The sequence below is a fragment of the Kryptolebias marmoratus genome, linkage group LG6 (assembly GCF_001649575.2).
Source record: "Kryptolebias marmoratus isolate JLee-2015 linkage group LG6, ASM164957v2, whole genome shotgun sequence".
NCBI lineage: Eukaryota > Metazoa > Chordata > Actinopteri > Cyprinodontiformes > Rivulidae > Kryptolebias > Kryptolebias marmoratus.
In genome coordinates this window covers 16526382-16546462 of record NC_051435.1, presented here as the reverse complement: position 1 = coordinate 16546462, position 20081 = coordinate 16526382, and the positions used below count along the sequence as shown (strand labels likewise).

Below are 20081 nucleotides of genomic sequence, written 5' to 3'. Positions count from 1 at the left end.
GCGTCGACACCGCTTCAGTAGACGCCTCCAGAACATCAGTTTGCGTCGACACCGCTTCAGTAGACGCCTCCAGAACATCAGTTTGCGTCGACACCGCTTCAGTAGACGCCTCCAGAACATCAGTTTGCGTCGACACCGCTTCAGTAGACATTGGTTCTGGGATAGGGGTTGTGTCCAGATCGTCCGACTGTGTTGAAACATTTTCCGTAGAAGCTGTTTGCATTTCAGGTTCTGTCTGAATTGAAACAGACGCAGAAATAACAGCAGAAACCAGTTCGGACTGAAGTGTGAGTTCTTGTATTTTCTGCTCCAGTCTGTTTGTGATTTGCTTTTGCTCCATGAGTTGGTTTTGGAGGTTCTTATGAGAAATCATCTTAGACTGAAGCTCCTTTTCGCACCTTTTCAGCTCCTCATAAAAGATCTTTTGGGTTTTCTCTGCAGAAAGGCGTTTTTTGCTCTCCAGAGAAAGAAAGTAATTCTTCCTCTCGACCTTGTCCTGCAGAATGCCCACCTGATTTTTGTAGTAATCCAACTCTTCCAGGAGGACATGCGGAGGTGGTAACCGTGGTCGTTGGTTAAAGCTGTTCTTTGGGTGCTGGTAATGGCTCCTCGATGGACAGGCTTGTGGGCTCTTGTCCTGGTCAGAATGGCTCCTGTTCTTAAAACCACTTTGGTTCGGATAGTACCGTCTGTCCCTCTGGACGTAGTTGGTATGAGGTTTTTGGTCAGAGGTCTCAGGCTGTGCAATCTCCTGTCTGGTGGAAGGTTTGCTGGGAGATGCAGCACGCTGGGGGCAGTCCTCATCCTGTGTATCATCCACAGGGTGTTCGGTGCTCTGACTGCCATCTTGATAAGAGTAAATTGTAATGCCTTCTGGCATGTTTTCGAAATCAAGAGCGTCCTCAACATGGTCGCTCCACAGAACTTTCTCTGTCTCCATCTGACGGTTTTCTGCCATTCTGTCACCTGAAATCAGATAAAATCAGTGTCTCAAGTGAAGTAAGTAAAGATTTTAAAAGAATCTTTACAAAGTTTGAATGCAGTGGTAAAAACTACTGGATAAAACTCACCTGACTCAAGGATAGATGTGTCTCGAACGAACTCTCGGAGTTTTGTGATGTAAAGAGGTGGGCTCCTAGATACATAACCTTTGATGATGTCATCATCAAAGGCAAACTTTAGTGATGTCACTGGATGATGTCATCATCAAAGGCAAAACGTAGTGATGTCACTGGATGATGTCATCATCAAAGGCAAAACTGTTGTGATGTCACTTGATGATGTTTTATAAGGCAGTAGTAAAACTTCTAGAATTTAAAGGTGCATTTTAGTGGTATGTTGCTATAGGCAACAATCAGAATGTATTTATTTAAGCCATGATGCTAGGATATTAATTTGAGCAAAGCTTAATGATAGATTAAGTGAGGGGCAAATTGTTATCAATAATAAACATAAAAGTATTTCTGAATTTAGATGTCAAAAGGACTCTGTATGTTTTTTGGTGGTCTCTGTATCTCCTCTTGTAACAAAGTAATAATCTACATATAACAGTAATAAAACATTTTACTCCTAATTCCAAGTAATTACCTTATTAGAAACTGTTGCATTGATTTAATAGTTCAACTTTGAATTAGCTTGACTAATGTCAGACAACAAGCTAACTTATATCACGACTAAAGATGCTTTAGATCATTATTGATGGTAATGGCATCAATCAAAGTTTTTAGCACAGGCTAATATTAGCTGCTGTAGCTGCACTTTTGTCTACCTCTTAACTTGGCTGTCAGGGAGTGAGACACAAGTGTGTGGTTACCTTGGTCACTACCATGAGTCACTGGCAGCAGCTTTAACATTTCTTTGAATCTTGGTTTTCTTGACACTTCCTATACAGTTTTTACATCAAAATATAGGAATTTCTTCTGAGCCCAGATTATTATAAAGTTGAATGTTGGGCTGCAGCAGGAATGCAGCAACTACTCGCCACATTTTGTGATCAATAAATGCTTTGTGGTTAGTCATGTCTGTCTGTAATCTGCCACTGTGGTGAACAACCTTTTGTGATATGAGTTGAATTTGTAATGATAAAAACAATACTAACTACAATACCTCCTTTATGGCATTTTCAATGTTAGTACGCCAACTAACATCAAGCGATCAGCTATGATTTATGTTTTATTCTCGCCATTAAAAGAACTGATAGCTTTTCCATTTTATTCAGACTGATCAGAGTGGATTATTTTCGTAATGGTTTGAAGGAGTCAGAGAAGATGCTCTACGTTCCACAGGTTGTGGGCTGGAGCATGAGAGCAAAATATGGATAAATATAGGTAGCAATGGATAATACAGTGTGTACCAATTCATTTGTAACCAGCAGAATAAAGTGAATTTATTAATGATTCGTGATGAGGATTTTAGACATTAATGAGCATAGCTATGTTTAAAATCATAACACAGTGTTTCGGCTTCTTTATTTTTTTAATGGGCCTTGAATTTTAACAAAATACATATGCTACTAGACTTAAGTTATCTGCATTTTTTTTCCTGCCTTTCCTGCCTTCTGGTTACCCAGAAGAAGTAAAAGATGTCCATCTTTACACACAGTTTTCCCCTGATCTTTATTCTCTGTTCTGCTCTGCACTGGGCTCAGACACTACACGGTTCGGTACCGTGAGAAGAACAGGAAGTGGAACTACCAGACCTGCCCGACAAGCGACACGGTCATCGACAATCTGAAGCCAAACACGGTGTATGAGTTTGGAGTCCAGCCTAATTCTAAAGACGGCACCGGGAAGTGGAGCAAGCCGGTCGTTCACAACATCAGCTCGTCAGCCATCAAAGGTATGTTTGATTTATCTGTGCTGCTCATAAAGTCTTCAGCCACCAGTTTTTATACACTCTTTATACTTCCAAAGAGCCAAATCTATTAAGTCTCTGTAAGCAATAGTCCAAGTTTATTGAGGACCTATATTGAAGTATTGGGTTTATGTTGAGAATGGGCATATATCTTTTAACAATAAAAAAGAATAAATAAGGCACCTAAACTCAAGCAATAAATTGATGTCCTTGTGCACCATGCAGTGCTTTTGTCTGAAAGCTCTTTGAGAATCACTTTGCTGGTGCAATAATACTATTTTATGTCTGTTAAACTTGTATCTCTGACCATGTTCTTAGATTTGTCTAAATAAATGAAAAGTTGCTGGTGAGAAAGTGCCTGAAGACAAAATTTAAACAGGTTCTTTGCTAAGTTGACTGTTATGAGTAAACAGAACATCAGTCCATCACTTGAGTTAGATGCATATCTGTGCTTGAATAATTTACAATGACAACACATTATACTAGAATTGGGCAGGTACTGGAGTGAAAAATGATTAAAAATGAACTGAAAGGATACAGTGCCCAAGAAAAAAAATATGGAAGATGTGTAAAAACCTGGAAAATTTACCTTAAGACAATTTTAATGCATAAAAGTCTGACTACCTCTAAGCAAAGTCCAAATAGATTAGTGGCAGCTCCATAGTTTTGCACATAAAATAACTTGAAATGATACAGTGGAGGATTACATTATCACACAATACACAAAGCGGTTTATCAGTCATGATTTGTGGGGCACAAATCAAAATACATAGACCTGTGTTTGATATCCCCTTCAGGTTTCTTATTTTGTCCAAAAATCTGTAAAATGTTTTTTGATCATAGGAAAAAAAAACAAAATCAAAACATGTAACAAGCATTTCAGTGTTTTTTTTTATTGTTTGTTTGTTTGTTTGTTTTACTGCAAATATGTGTTGAGAGATGGTGACAAAAAGTTCAAAGAGTTTGAGGTGGTCACCATGGCAACAATAAGTGTGTAAAAAGTAATATTTCATGTAGTTGCTTTACTTCCAGTCAGTTCCACTGACTTCATTTCTGATATTTCTTGTCTTTGTAGAAAAAGTCATCAGGAAGATCTATAAACGCCCTGTCAATACTGTGGTACGTGACGGATACAGTAAATTTCTGTTCTGAACAAACTGAACTAGTTTTAGACTTTTTGCACACTTGCTTTGACTGAACCAATACATGGATCAATTAGAAGAATAATACTGCACAATGAAAGGAACACAGTCATTGGCATGCAGAAACTGATGCACCTGCACTTCTGATGGATGGATGGATGGATGAATGATGGTTGGTTGGTTGGTTGGTTGGTTGGTTGGTTGGTTGGTTGGATGGATGGATGGAAGGATGGATGGATGGATGGATGGATGGACGGTTGGTTGGTTGGTTGGATGGATGGATGGATGGATGGATGGATGGATGGATGGATGGATGGATGGATGGATGGATGGATGGATGGATGGATGGATGGATGGATGGATGGATGGATGGATGGATGGATGGATGGATGGATGGATGGATGGATGGATGGATGGATGGATGGATGTAGATTTGGGAACTGGGTGTGTATTTGGAGCAGACGTCGTGCTGTGAAGTCCTTGTTGTTGCTGTTCTCTGAGCTGTTCTTCTCAATAATTTTCCATGGAACTGCTAAATGGAAATGACCTCAGCGCAGTCGGGACAAGCCAAGCCGAAGAGAGCCGTCTGTGTCGAGCTAACGTATGAAGTACAATGAGAGGAAAGAAAAGAGCAGATGAGCTGAAAGAAAAGGGAAGAGGGATGGCAGTTGTGAAATGAGATGAAAGAAGATAAATGGCACTAATTTTCTGTACCATGACCAAACGCATGAAACATTGTTTCATGGGAAAACTCTGAATAACAAACTTCTCATCAGGGACTTCAATTTGACATGGTGTTTTGTAGCAATGCATCGTGTTCAGAAAACCCACACACAGTTTTTATAAGTTAAGCAGTTATGAATTTCAGTTTAAGATGTTTGCAATCACTGGAAACTAACAAGCACTTCTTGTATTTTTCTACAGAAATCCCCTCCTCCGGGTCCTCGCTCATTCCCCCTTCCTCCCCAAAGTGGTAAGCCAACACAAACACATACTGCTGTCGGTCGAAAACACTGAATCAGAAATGATACAGTAAAGTATTTTACTCTCCATTGTTACATGTTTTTTCCCCCTACGTTGTCTGTTTCGTGTCTACACACCTTTCTTACATACCTTTCTTTTAGGAGTCAGCACTGGAAGAATTTCTAACTATGTGATTTGTTGTAATGCAAACAGGACCTTATCCTATGTTGTTTAAGTTTTGAGTATCTGGTGTTAGGATTAGTAAGCAATATTATACATAAATACAAGCACTTGGAGACCGCAAACCTCCACCAAGACCCACTATCATTGTGATTATTATTGTCACAATGAGCCCTCTCAATGATAACATAATCATCATGTGATGAAACCACTGATGTCATCACTGAGTGTGCAAACCTCTACCTAGGCCATAGGGTCATTAAAAAATTGTAGAAGCCAGATCGTGATCCCGATCAACACCAAAATGTAATCATTTGTTCTTTGTGACAACCTTGACATTTTCTTAGAATTTCTTCTTACTTTTGGTGTGATCTTGTGCACAGACAAACAAACGCTACTGAAAACATATACCTCCTTGGCAGAGGTCAACTAATCAGAGACTCACACAGTTGTTGTACTCGCTGCATGCACTGTCTGCTAAAATGTCCTACTGCTGACAGTTTACAAATTACTTACAATTCAATTCCACACACATTTTTCCACTTTGTAATCAGACTCATACAGACATCTTCTTATCTTCCCAGAAATTAAAGCCATGTTGTTTTTTGTTGTTATAATCAGTCAATGATACAGTCTTTAGTTGTTGTGTTGGGATTGGACCAGAGGAACTGAAAGTTTTTAAAATTTAAGTGGATAGATACATTGTGCAGCAATGTGAACTTCAACTGATTGAGAAAATAGTGCCAACATGAACAACTGTCTCATGGGAAAATAATCAGGCATTAAAAGACTGAATATAATAACTGCTAGGAGATCTTGTGTTGTTTTAAATGGTGGAAATCAGCTCTTAGGTTATGGTTAGCCTAACTCCTTCACCAGATCTTCCTGATTTTTCAAACTGAGCTCACGATGACTTCTGTAACCCAACATGGTTGTATGTATCGACTCATCATAACTTTATGAACATTTGGTAAACATGTCTGAAAAAGGATTTATGCAGTGTGGTTTCCATGTATAATCTTCCCTGTTGTGATGTAAACTAATTCCTCACCATACCTTTGTTCATGTCTCTAAAGGTTCTCTTTTGTCTTTACCAGCTCCTCAAAACAAGACCCGGGGCAAACAGCCCATCTCAAGAAATACAATCATACAAACAACTCTTGGTAAAGACTTTTCTGACCTAAAGTTCAGAGTTCGTTGATGAGAAAGAACTCAAGATGTGCTCTTACTTTTCTTTTATTACCTTGCAGGGGACTCTTATTTCACTGTTAGTTATTCACACAAGGCATACAGGCACAACTTTTCTCTCAGGTCTACTAATGCACATTATATTTCTCAGCTTCTACCACAGCTGCTAAACAGGAATTTCCAACAACTGCTGGACCCAAACTGCCTGTGGTCAACAAACAGCCAATCGGTAAACAATAAATCTGATTCTTTTTGAAAATGCTTTTGGCTCTGGATTCGGCCGCGTGTAATCATTGAGTTTGTTTAAATAGCTGCATGAGCAAGCACAGTTTTCACCTGAAATTCATCTGAAGCGGGTGAGGTAAGTCGTCGTAGCTGCATGACATTTAGACAAAACGAGAGCTTTAGGACATGTTTGTTGACGCTCTTGAGCACCCGTTGTTTGTTCAATGACTTATTTGCAACATACAATGTATTTCCAATGTTATCGTGATTATGACTTGGATTAAACATCCATGTACAAGCTTGTAAGTCAAAAGTTGACTTTTAAGTAACGCTGATGACCACTCAACCAATCAAACAACACATGTCAGCCAAGTCGAACATGTTTTAAATCTAACCTCTGTGTTTCTTATTTTTCTCCCTATTTATTTTTCCCATTTATAAAACAATCAAACTTCTTTGTTTACAGAATATGTAATGTGAATTCTGAAAAATACTTTGCTGTTTTTTCATTTTCATTGATTATTATCTTTTTTTTGTGTGTATCGTTAACAGTGGTTTAAAATCTACAGTATGTGACAAATCTACTTGAAACAGATGTGACCTTTTCCCCAGCAGGCTGAAGCAAAATGCTTCTTATCTTTGGTTCTTTTGTTCATACACTGTCCTTTCATACCTGCTTCTACACATTTTTCAATTATGAAATAGATGTACAATTTTAAATTTGATATAGTACCAAATAATTTCTTTTTAAACACAGATATGAAGAAGTTGTGCCAGAAAGAAGTGGCCCAATTTTTTTAATTTTTTTTTTTTTACTGCAATCTGAGTTGCTCTGTTCTGTCAGCAGCAGCCAATCTGACCCTTCAACCTTATTTAGTTCATCTGGCCAACGACTTCTCTGAACAAATCTGTTTAATCATAAGGATGTGAAGATGAATTGGATTATACAATGCCATGATTTTGATGCTGTTCATCGACTCTCATACAGTTTTCTTTTATCTCTTAGTTTCATCTTCAGGCTGAGGCGAACATCTGACCAGATTAAATAACCAAGAATCAATCAGAAAGCAACTGTTTAACCCTTATGCATCATGTGTTTTTTAAACCACTTTCTTGATAACTAAAAATACTTTCCTTGGTAACTGATCCTTGCACAAGATTATGGCTTCATGTCCATATTTTCTTTTTTTAACATCTCCCAGGAGGAGCAGAACTCACCCATATATTTTCCCTCCTTTTCCAGAAGTCTCTCTAGTTCCCAAGCTCCGTCCTGTCACAGTCACCGTGGTATCTGTGCCAGTAGACCAAGCCAAGGAAAAACATGGAGACCTTTCAAAACAAATGTCCCAGTTTCAACCTATTGCAAAAACTCAACCAACACAGCCAATGCCTTTACAGTCTTCCCCAAATTCCCACATCAAAAGTATGCCAGAACCACTTACAACCTCTCACCCAGAACCCCAGACCAAATCACAGCCCCAAGAAAAAACTCAGTCCTTACTGCAGACCCGTTTTCTGTCACCACCTAAGCCAAAGCCACATCCTCAATCAGTTCATCAAACCACACCACTGCCTCAGTATGAACCAAAGCCTCAACCAACACCGAAGATCAACCACCACATATTACTTCCAACACAACAACAGCTAAAGAGTCAAAGCAAGCTGCAGGCACAATTTCAACCAGCTCCTCAGCCCACCTCAGTGGCACATCATCAAACCCTTCAGCCCACACCTCAGAACACACCTCATATTCAAGAAACATCACCAAAAATATACACCTACCTTCAACTGCAGCCAGAAACTCAATCTTCACTTAGGCCACAAAACCACACAGAGCCTCAACCAAAGACACCACAAACAAAGTCAACCCAAATGACACAAAGACCAAACACAGTTTTTTCCAAATCCAAGCCCACAACACAATCTGAACCTAAGAACATGGCCAAGCCCAACTCACAGACAAAGCAGTCAAAGCCTTCTACAAAGCCTAGAATTAAGAACCAACAAGCTCAGACAATCAGTCAAACACACCACCAGCCATATTCTCCATCAAAGGCCACATTCTTAACCACACTTCCCCCCAAGGAGCATCCTGCATCTGGGCTACATCCAAAACCTCAGCCAAGGGTCCAGTCAGAGCCTCAGACGAGGACCCAGGCTGAGAACTCCAAGGATACCCCAGTGAAGACAGTTGATAAGGGTAAAGACCCTTCCCTCTGACATCACCACTCCTCAATTAAGCATAAAGTTACATTTTAAAGGGGGCAATTTTATTGACATTTAAAAAAAATCTCAACAAGCTAATTTATATTCTTGAAAAGTTGATTCTGGACATTAAAACGATGACAAATACATCTTTTACCTCTTCACTGACTGCATTGGTGTAGATTTTCTGATTTAGATACCAACAACGTTGTTGTGTTTTTACAAATAAGCCTAGGACATGCCCCCTTTAAATGTTTGACACTTTATTCTTTTTTTATCCCAGATAAATAGTATCTTTTCTTTCATACAGCCCCTAATGTACCAGAGGAGGGCAAACCTTTACCAAGACCTGCCTTGACCACAGAGAAGGCTGGTAGTTACAATCGTGGTAAAAAACAATGACAATTTCATCCCATCACCATCTTTCTATTTTTGTCAAGTCGCAAGATGTAAAAAGTTTTTACGTCTCCATCTCCATCCTGGCACCAAACACCCCATCGTTGTCCCTGTCTCCATGTTCACGTCAAGCAGACGCGTCTCACCCCTGACCACTCATAACCACAGCACTCTGTCTAGCTTTGGATTTCATTTTGTGCTTCTTTGTCATTTCATTCATCGTCCATCTTGTTTTTTGTGTTTCACTAAAGTGTTTTATCATTTGTTCCCTCCAGGTGAATCTCTCAGGCTAAGACGTAAATCTCCTATAACTACTAACTGCCTTTCTGGTCCATAGGTCCAGGGATCGTCAAACCATCTATTGACGAAGTTCCTCATTCTCCCATTAGCTCATCAGCTCCTAAAGCAGGAAGAAATGCCACAGTGCCTCACACCCATTCTCCTTCTCACTCCACCAGTCAGGGTGTGACACCTGTCTCTGTATCCAAGACCTCCTCTCACAGCTCCAGCACACCTGAGGGTAATGCTTGTTTCTGTTTCCCATGCTGCTTCCTATTTAGCTCCAGAAGATAAACTTTTTGCTCTTTGTTAAGCCACACAAACAGTTTTGCATTTCTTCCTTCTTCTCTTGTTTCTTTTTTGCTTCACATCTCCTTACAGGACATATGGTGTCTAAAGTCTGTAAGTGCATTTCACATCTTAATCTACAGAAGCATCTTACGGGGGTTAGATCTCCAAGCAGAGATGAGATTTATTATTTACTGTCCCTTTTGTTAGCCAAAGGGGTGGGGGTGGGTGGGTCTGAATGAAGAAAAGCCCCCCCACTTACTCCTTATGACAGGAACAGTTTAGTAGTTGGCAACATGTCAATCCAACATTAAGCTTTGTCAGGTCCAAACTTTGACAATGAAGAAGATGACCATGTTCCAGGTGGAGCAATATGTGAACATTCAAAATCCTCATTACTCACAAACGCATTGAAAAAAACCACGAGAATACATACAGTATGACTCCTTCTAATGTTTAGAAACACTGCAGCAGATAAATAAAATGCATTCATCTAGATCAATAGAATAATAACAAGTACAAACAGTACAAAGAACTGTGAAAAAAGCTGCTTCAGTCTATGAAAAGAATGACATAATCTTTTGTGCCAATCACATTTTCAGGGCCCCTCCTAGGAAAAATGGTCATGTACTCTTTTGCCAACTTGGATGGAATGATTGTTCATTAACAATTTATTCCTGCTGCAAAAAGTGTGCAGGCTTTTCTTCTTTATTCTTCATTGAGTCTCTGCAGCTCTGCATCTTGATCTGATGTGCACATAACTACTTCATTTCACCCAAGGGAGAAGTTTGGCTACAGCAGCTGGTCAGAGGGCAGCACATTTTACACCTGTCCAACACTGTACAGACAGTAGAGCCACCTGTAACCTGTTTTTTCCACTTTGAAACGCACACACGCACATTTCCTAAAGAGTTGTAGAAAAGGGACCAGAAAATACAAAAGATGAAAAATGGATCCTTTAAAGACTTTAAAAAAAAACAAATAAAAAACACAGACTAATGTTATTGCAAGAGGTCCCGGTTTCATATTCTGGACAAGCCCCAAATTTGCTATGGCTTGGCTCGAAAAACCATAACAAAAACAAGGGGAAACATGCAGAAATTGATTAAAAATGTTTTATTTTAACAAAACCAAAACAAAACAAAATAAATGAAGCAATGCATAAGGCCGTCTAAAGGAGAAAAGAAAGAGACGGCTTCCAGCAATGACTGGAGCCCTGTCTACATGATGCTGTTTTTAAGTGGTTCAGCCATTAATGTACATGAAAACAGCCATTGTATTCTCTGACACCAAAACGTTTTGAATCCATGTTTCAGAATAGAAAATTTTAGAAATTCCTGGCATTGTTTGGAAGGCAAATGCAACTGCACATGCAAACTACAGATGGCTGCACTCAGTAGTTTTTCTGTGCTTGTAGATCAATAACAGTAACAATGGTGGATAGCAGAGTGTTGTTTGTGCTGCTGAGTTTGACAATACTCCCTGTCTACATTTTCATGAATCTTTTCAGGTTTCTGATTTTAAGTCAGCAACTGTAGCAGCAACCCAACCTCATTGTCAGTCCAAACAAACATTTGCATATTCCCCGTTTTGGATGGAACTGTTTTCATGCTCGAAACTGAAGTGTCTCCTTGCATGATCATGTTGTTAAAATACAAAAATCACGGCGCCAGCTAGTGACCTGGCAGAGAAACTACAATGGACTCAACCTTTTTTGAGGCCTCTTCTTAACAGCGATTAGGATTACAGCATAACATTTCCAGGAGATCGTTCACATGTAAATGGGGTCTGGATATGTTGTGGACTTCATCAAAGAAGTCCAGCTCCTAATCAACAGCAATCACCTGAGAAAGCTGCAACACAGTCACACACCACACACACACACACAAACATGAACCCATGGAATAAGCTAGGGGTTGTAACTCTAACAACACATATTTGTCAATTTTTGTTGTCACTAAGTTTGCAAAACAAAACTTTGTAAAAATCATTTTTGACTTTTCTTTCTTCTCAGTACATTGATCATAACAGACCTTTCTCTCCCTCCAACAGCCAATGGTGTGCATCACAGGGGTAATTCTCTTCCTAAACCTGTGGTGTGGCCAGGAGAAAACCCTGGTAAAGACAAACCAAGATTAAAACCTTAGAGGCTCTGTCATATTCTGTTACAGATGCTGATCTGTGCTTCTCCTGCTCTGCTGTTTTTTGTCTTAAGTCATGTTCTGTTTTCTGATTTGTATATTTGCCGTAATTGACCCGTGACTGAGACTGAAGCCACATATAATTGTAATTTTGACACAAAACTGGCTTCTATTCTGTAGCAAGACAGGCTCAGGTAATTAGAGTAATTGAATTCATCCCAACTATGAAAGTAAACCTTGTTTGGACAACATGTATAAATGGACATTGTTTATTCAGCTCTATTGTTTGGAGTTGCAGAGACAGATTGTGCTTCAGTCCCACGTCACAGCTGGTTTGTGTTATTGCTGGAAACTTGGACAGTTTCAGAGGCCTTCAAGGAGTCGCAAGGCTCACTGGAAGCGACTCTACACAAAGAAATTGCGGTTCTGCATGCCAGCCTGCACTCAGAAGCACAAAGTGATTGTTTATACAGTGCCATGCAGAGCTGTTGGCACTCCTGGCCAAAGGTTTTGTCATAGTAAATGACTAGAAAAGTAAAAGAAGCTGTGGAGTTTAGGATGGCACATTGACTGTCCATCTTTTCTAGTTTTAAAGCAAAAACGAGGGTGGGGTATTTAGAGACTTTCCCCTTGGCAGTTATTATAGCTTGTAAACAGTTTTTGTAGCCAGCTTTTAGTTCCCAATTATTTGGGATTTTATTTATTTATCCTGTTCTGGAAAGTATTTCTCTAATCTTCAGTTTTTTGAAAGTTGACTGTTGATTCACTTTTTTTTTTTTTTTTCCAGTGCTTAACTGATTTGGTTCCTTCGTCTGTCTGTCTTGTGGCAACAGTAAAAGCTCAAAGTACACCAGAGTTGGTCCTTCTCCACACCACAGAGCAGCTATTCATGAAATTCTGCACCTCAGTGAGACATACCTTTAGTTTTTGTCAACAAAATTTATGTCAGCATTTGACAGGCATATTGTTTATTTATTTATTTGTGGGGTTTTTTTTTGGTTTTGTTTTTGTTTTTTTACAACATGCATCTGGTTTCTGTAGTATTCACTTTCTTTGAATTTTTTTCTTTTGTTGACTTACAATCTGGAATTTAAAAACAATTCAGGGGAGTTTGTATGTTTTAATGCATACAACATAACTACTATGTTGAAGATGTAAAATATTTTCCAGCATGAAATAAAGACCAAAGAAAGGAAAAAACAAAACAAACTGATGGTGCATAACTATTCACTCCCCCCATCTAAAGTCCATTTTATGTAGAACCATATTTTGCTGTGACTGCAGTGACAAGTATATTCAAGTATTTCTCCATCAGCTTGGCACATTTATCCATTGGGATTTTTCTTCATTCTTTGTGACGAAACTGTCTCAGATATATTGTTTGGAGCTGGTCTCAAATCTCTGTGAGACTCCAACAGGTTTCCCTCAAGAATTTCTCTGTATTTTGCCTCCATTGATCTTTCCTTCAACTCTGAACAGTTTCCCAGTCTCTGCTGATAAAACATATCCCCACAGCATGTTGCTGCCACCACCATGCTTCACTGTGGGGATGTTGTTCTCAGCATTATGAGAGCTGGTAGGTCTGACCCAGACATGGTGTTGTCTTAGCATGGTGTCTCTTAGCAGGTTTCCTGTGGTGACATAAACTTTCTATTTACTTAATAATGGATTTATCGATTTTCTGTCGGATGGTCAGTGTTTTAGAATTGTTTATACTCCAACCCTGATCTGCACTTCTCTGCAACTTTGTCTCTGACCTGTGTGGAGAGTTCCTTGGTCTTCATGCTGTCTCTTGTTTGGTGGTAGCCCAGGAAGGATTGAATTGGTGTTGATTCTGGGGGCTATCAGTACAGGTGTATATCATTTGACACATAGATTGGCAACAAGTGGATCTCATTTTACTAATTGTGTGGCTTCTGTAGGTCATTGTTGAGACTTTAAAGCAAAGAGTACTAAATACCAATGTTTATGGCAAATTGATATAGTTTTAGAATGATTTAAAACACGTTTAACTCCCATTTAACTTTATTAATCTGAAGTATATTTGTAGACTTTTTACTTACAATCAAATTTAAAGTCCAGTTAAATTCCAGGTTGCAAGGCAGCAAAATAGAGAGCTTTCCAAGGGGGGGAATACTTTTGTAACACGCTGAATAAAACTCATATTTTTCACCACTTTGTTTTCATTTCTTGCTGAGTCAAGCATGACATCACTTATCTGAGCCGTTACATGTTTTATTTTTGTTTATTAAAGAAGTGAATTTAAATTCCTGCATCACTGTTCCAATTCATGTGGAAGCATATGTTTACCATTAGCTCACAGCTTCACCATCTGTGAGTCAGAGGCACTCCTGGATTATATTCACAGCAGTAATCAGTAAGACTTGCTGGCAGATGTTGTCTCGGTTTTTCTTCAGCTCTTTTGTCTTGGCAGCGAAAGCCAGAAATCACTGATTTATGTCGACCACGGGTAGGTCAGAGCCAGAAAGGAGGAAACAGGTCCAAGAGAAATGTGTTGTGGACTCAGAACATGGATAATTATTGCATCTTATCAACAGAATGAGCCTTATTGAATCTTCAAGATATGAACTGACGAAGAACAAACAGAGTGGAGGCTCTTGGAACAAATCAGAATTGTTAAAATATGTTATCTTTAAACATCTTGGATATGAAATGTATAAGGAAAGTTTCATGTGTCAGGACTCCCAGAGCTCCATCCTCTGAAATACCAAAACATTAATTTCGGGATCATTCATCATCCCGTTTGTTGAAGCCAAATAATTCTTTGTTCATTAGTAGTTCACAGTGAAAGCAATGTGTTTTTGACCATATTTGGTTGATTTTATTGCTGTTTTCATTGCGGTCAGATTGCATTGCCTTCAGCTAGAACAAAGTCAAACGTTATCAGACCAGACGTCTTTATTTCTTGTTTAGGATTAAAGTAGGATTTTGTATTTCTTGTTATCCTTCTGGAGAGTTGGACTCAAACAGTTTTATAGTTTCATCAGTCACGTCAGTTTTATTTATTCAGAGCTCATAGTAGTGCTTTGGGGTTGCACTTTGCACAATAACTTTGATTTCACAGACACAATGCTTGGTTGCTTTAACTGTGCTTGTGTTTTTTGCATTTGTTTTTATTTCCAGCACAAAGTATGTTTGAAGACTTCTGTCCTAAAAATCTCCCTGTGTGTGCACCTTAAAACTCTGCACTTTTTAATCTGTGTTGCTCAGCTAAACAATCAAAAACATCTGTTTACAGGCTTCTTTCGCATTAGCCGCTTGTTTCGTTGTTTTATTTGCGAACTTAATCTGAAGTAATTGTTCATTTCCCACAATGTCCTGCAGTTCTTCACCTTCTTGTTCCTGAGAACAAGACACCCAATATGGTGAGGGAATCCAAAGATGACGGTGAGGGAGTCCACAGACCACACAATCTTAATCATCTACACTGTAATTCCATACACACATCCAGGCAAAGACATGATTTAAACACATTTTTATTAAGGCTGTTCCAAAACTTTTTTCTGAAAAATAACAATAATGGTAAAAACTAAACGAGAAGTCACTTTAAGGAATGGTTCTCACTAAGACGAGCACTGTATATGACACTTATTGCTGCATCGAGTGCTGTAACATGTAGCATGTAAAAATTACACATTGCTAACACTAAAAACCACAAGCTTCTTCTCCTTTAACTTGGTTGCCATGGTAATGACTTTGAGCCAAGGTGGGGCGAGGGTCAGATTCACTCATTCAGAGGAATCAAGTTTCATTTGAGCCTTTTCTGGTCATGGCAGTGTGAAAATAAATTATGGTTTTACTGAACTTAACCATGACGCTTCTGTGCCTAAACCTGACCAGGCAATAACTACACATCGTCTGAAGTGGGGCTCTGTGGGAAGGTTATAAACAATGAATATCCTACCTGTGCTTTTATGTGCTGTACCTTACACTGTATTTTGCAAAAAAAACAAAAAAACCAATGCTCACATCTGTCAAAATAGAATTTTTCTGAGCTCAAATGCTCGCTGATGCACTTATCCTAACATTATAATTAACATTAGGCATCATCTTGGGCACAAGCAAGTGTATGTGTGTTTTGTTAGTGCATTTGAGGATCCTTGGTCTCAGCAGACAATTCTTGGCATGCCTTTATCTTCTTTTAAGCCCATAAGGGATCTCAGATCTCTCAGCAGCCAGGAAAAAGGCCGCTGACTTGCTCTGTGAAGATGGCCAGAGCAGATGGATCACAACTGTGTGTTACTGTGAGTCAGATGATGTGGGAGAAGAGCTGATATCTTCTCCCCCTCCTCTGTCCTCAGATAAACTTGTGGATCTTAAACAAGGAGAAAAGGAGTCCATCTTGAAGCCATTCCCAGTGGTCACAGCCAAACCAAAGCATGAGCGCAAGCCGCAGACGACCACAGCCGTCCCTGCTGTAAACAGTAGGCGCAATTTAAACATTTCTTATGAGAAACAGTCAATTATATGTTTACAATGCCTGGAATATTACACACAAAAATGTCTTTATGAGTGTAAGAATGTTTGAGAATGAAAACACTCTGGAGTTTTTTGCATGCACAAAGAAGGTGAGCAGGACATGTGGGTAAAAATGCACATGTGCAAAGTTGTTAGATAGATTTTTTAGTACCTAGAGACTGTGTGCAGGCCAAAGCAGGTGCTGGGCTGGCTTGTTGGAGTCAGCGGCCAAAGCTGTAAAATAAGAGGACACAGAGGGCTGCCAGGGAGTGCTGGCAACATCCATCTAACCCCTCCTCCTCCTCCTCGTTGTTTCCCTTTCAGGCAGCCGCTTTGACATATATGAAAACTCTTCCATATTCAGGCCCCTGCCTGCGTCTGAGGTAGACATTATGGGCAAGAAGCGTTTTGTTGGTACGACTTCACCATTTACATAAGCCTTACAATTACTGAGTTTGCTGGGTTTAAAATCAAGACCTGACATCTTTCCTGTGCCTGTCTGCAGCTCCACATGTCATCTACAAAACAGATAAGAAGCCAGATGAGCCGTGCTCCATCACTACCTCTATGGCTTACTTCCCTGATGAGGAAGGCAGCGATCAGAATGTGACCAGTCCTCCCCGAGCGCCGCCGTCCAACGTCACTGTGGTTACCGTGGAGGGCTGCCCGTCCTTCGTCATCCTCGACTGGGAGAAATCTGATAATGAGACCAGAGGTACAGAGTGGGGACACAAAACACTGACAGGGGTGTGCCTTGTTGGGTCAAACTCATTCCAGTCCATCTGGCTCAGTTTAATGTCCTTTAAGACATGTATGATTAAGCGGAAAGCAAGTCATTATAACTCAGTTCTAGCCAGTGACTGATAATAATCAGATAAGTGATAAGCTGATTACCCTTACCTGCTGAGGCTCCTTTTAAGCTTAAACTGATCTTATTTTTGTTGTTAGTGTTGAAATTAGCAACAGAGGTGGAATCAGTTCATTGGAACAACAAGTATTTAAACTAAAATCCCCACGTCAAAGGATATATAATCCTTTAAACCAATTTTGAGCCAAAATTTCCTCCCAGTGGAACGTGATGAAAAACCTCCAGAGGGAGGCGTCTTACTCAGATACCAGAAACACCTCAGCTGACTACTTTCAGTGCAGAGGAGCAGCACCTCACCTTATCTCTAGGCTAAGGTTGGCCAGAAATTCATAACAAGTTACATTTAAAACTGAGGATTGCAGACAAAGCAACTTGTAGTAAATTAGGGTTAAACAAGAAACTGATAAATTTGTGGTGCACTTTACAAAAATTAAACCTTTTAATCCTCAAAGCTTTGAGTTTGAGTCGTAAAAAAAAGATAAATGGCTAAAATGAGCATCTTTTAAACCTCATTTAGGTTCTGCATAGCCCTTTACAATGTGCCTCATTCACTCATTGACACACATGAATACAGTGCCTTTCTGTTAAATGGCACTTGAATATTCTCACTCATTCACCAAACAGTGTATTAAGGGCACTGAGGAGTACAGTGTTTTTTTTTTTTTGCTCAAGAACATTTTGATGGGGCTGGGAATCAAACACCCCATCCTTTGATTGGAAGATGACTTCCTGGACCAAAGCCACCTCTGTTAATGTAAAATACACTAGGCCTTCAGTCTGATTGTGGTTTAAATGAACACCTTTGATAAGTCATCTACAGCATGTACGAGAGTGAATCAAAAAATTGTGAAGATTGGAAAATCTTGTGATCGGCCTCTGTTTGTGTGTGATTTGTTCGCCTTGTCCATCAGAGTATGAAGTTGTGTCCACAACCACCGGACCACATGGAAAAGAGGTGTCCGTACTGACAACCAACCAGACGCACACAGCTGTGGAGAATCTCACACCAGAGAGCAAGTATGAAATAACGACATTTTGATATGATCCATTTTCCATTTGGTTGCAGAACAGCTGGCAGGTTTAGGTTACAATACTGGTAATGTTGGAGAGGATAATCCTTGGTTTAAGCCCAAACCAGTGACTAATCACATTAAGGTTCAGTGTAGAGCTTTTCAGGAGAGAGTTATTAAACAGCACAGCAGAGTTGTCGGTGTGCTGCCTTTAAAGCTATTTTGGATTTCTGTGTGCTCTGGCAGCACGTGCAGTGAGTCACACAAGTCACATTTGGTTTTGCACAAAAAAGAAAAAAACCCAGTCACACAAAAGTTGAGGAAATGTGGGTGGAGATGAAGTGGGTCGCTCAGTTAAATGTCAGCATCTGTAGTCTGGAGGCTCACCAGGATCCTCCCCTGGGCCGCTGGGTGTGCTGGACAGGCCAGGACATCTGAAGTCAGCACGTGGAATATCCATCAACTGTGTGTACTCGGTTTTATTACCTTTATAGGCTCTTTTCTGGAATAATCACCAACCTTGTCAGGACCACTCATCCTTATAGAAACGGGTCTTAATACTGTGGAGCATTATGTTTGGGTTAGGTTTAGGGCTAAGGTGAGAATTACATTGAGGCAGGGTTAGGGTTGGGATCTGGGTTAGGCTACAGAACTGAATGGAAGTCAATAGAATCTTCTTATAAGGACAGAAATACAAATTTGAGAATAAATGTTATGACGAAAGTTATGAATATGCATTTGTGTCATTTTCTTCTATAAATAAATATTTCAATTTGGTAGTAATACATAATACAACTCAGTTTATACCCTGAAAGTAATAAATACGTACCTGGTACGTACTGGGCCGTATAATGTACTGCTAGGTACACTGCTTACCAGATAAGTACCAGGTCTTGAATGTACCGAGCTGTATAATGTAATGCTACCTTTGATCCTTGTCGCTATTTTTAACATTTTCAGTTATGAATTCAAAGTGACGCCAAAGAATGAACTGGGAATCGGACCCTCCAGTGAGCCAGTAACGTTCAGCACAGAATCAGGCAAGTTTTCAAAACCATCGGATAAACCCTGGATGTGTTTGCACTAAAAAGATAAACCAGTTGGTTGCATCTCCAAGTTATTGGTTTAACACTGAATTCAGTTGTTTTGAGTCCTAAAAGGCTGGCTAATAGTTGAACAATTTAACTTGGTCCTGTGGTCTGACTAAAAACACTTTATCGGCTCATCAGAGGCTCCTTTCTAACACATCATCTACCTGCTGATCAAACCTCTTAAATAGCAGCTTAAATACTACTTTATCTCAAACCTCTAATGCTGAGAGTGCTCTGTTTATCTGACCTTCTGCCCCATATGCAACAAAAGCCAAGCATTTTGCTATTAAACGCTGTAAACGCAATGCCAGATAGGCCCTGCAGCATTTTGACTTTGATGACGTTATTAGCTCTAACTCTTTCCCTCTCGGTTGTAGCGGATCCCCGTGTGAGCGAACAAGCCTCAGGTGAATCTTTTGTTCCCGTCATCAGAGCACTTCCCTTCTTCATCACCTGCAGTAGAGTGAAGATTTTGTTTTCTCACAGGCAAAAACGCCATCTGGACTCAGTTCCCATTTAAAGCCGACGCCTACTCTGAATGCAACGGGAAGCAGTACATAAAGAGGACTTGGTACCGAAAGTTTGTGGGCATCCAGCTCTGCAACTCCCTGAGATACAAGATCTACCTGAGTGACTCGCTCAACGGTATTTGCACACAGAAATGTCTCTGACAGAAATGATCAGATCACGAAACATACAATGTGGAAAACTCCCACAAATGTATGAGAAAATTTAACAGTTGTTACAGTCTGACGAGTGTCGTATTCAACCTT

The 20081-nt window shown here is 39.7% G+C and overlaps 1 protein-coding gene across 5 annotated transcripts in view; it reads left to right on the top strand.

The window, feature by feature from the left end:
* Positions 1-20081, top strand: part of LOC108232460 (target of Nesh-SH3) — a 31390-nt gene that overhangs the window by 10103 nt on the left and 1206 nt on the right. Inside the window, exons 5-22 of one of the 5 annotated variants that reach the window (XM_037975948.1) lie at positions 2648-2838; positions 3929-3972; positions 4920-4968; positions 6236-6301; positions 6478-6555; positions 7795-8751; positions 9067-9129; positions 9490-9672; positions 9813-9833; positions 11772-11837; positions 15206-15268; positions 16183-16305; positions 16664-16753; positions 16845-17054; positions 18119-18224; positions 19178-19257; positions 19686-19715; positions 19795-19953. In XM_037975948.1, coding sequence (XP_037831876.1) covers positions 2648-2838; positions 3929-3972; positions 4920-4968; positions 6236-6301; positions 6478-6555; positions 7795-8751; positions 9067-9129; positions 9490-9672; positions 9813-9833; positions 11772-11837; positions 15206-15268; positions 16183-16305; positions 16664-16753; positions 16845-17054; positions 18119-18224; positions 19178-19257; positions 19686-19715; positions 19795-19953 — 2579 coding nt within the window. Of the gene's footprint in view, positions 1-2647; positions 2839-3928; positions 3973-4919; positions 4969-6235; positions 6302-6477; positions 6556-7794; positions 8752-9066; positions 9145-9489; positions 9673-9812; positions 9834-11771; positions 11838-15205; positions 15269-16182; positions 16306-16663; positions 16754-16844; positions 17055-18118; positions 18225-19177; positions 19258-19685; positions 19716-19794; positions 19954-20081 lie in introns of all 5 variants that reach the window. The other 4 variants (XM_017410265.3, XM_017410266.3, XM_017410267.3 and 1 more) reach the window with 4 other exon arrangements.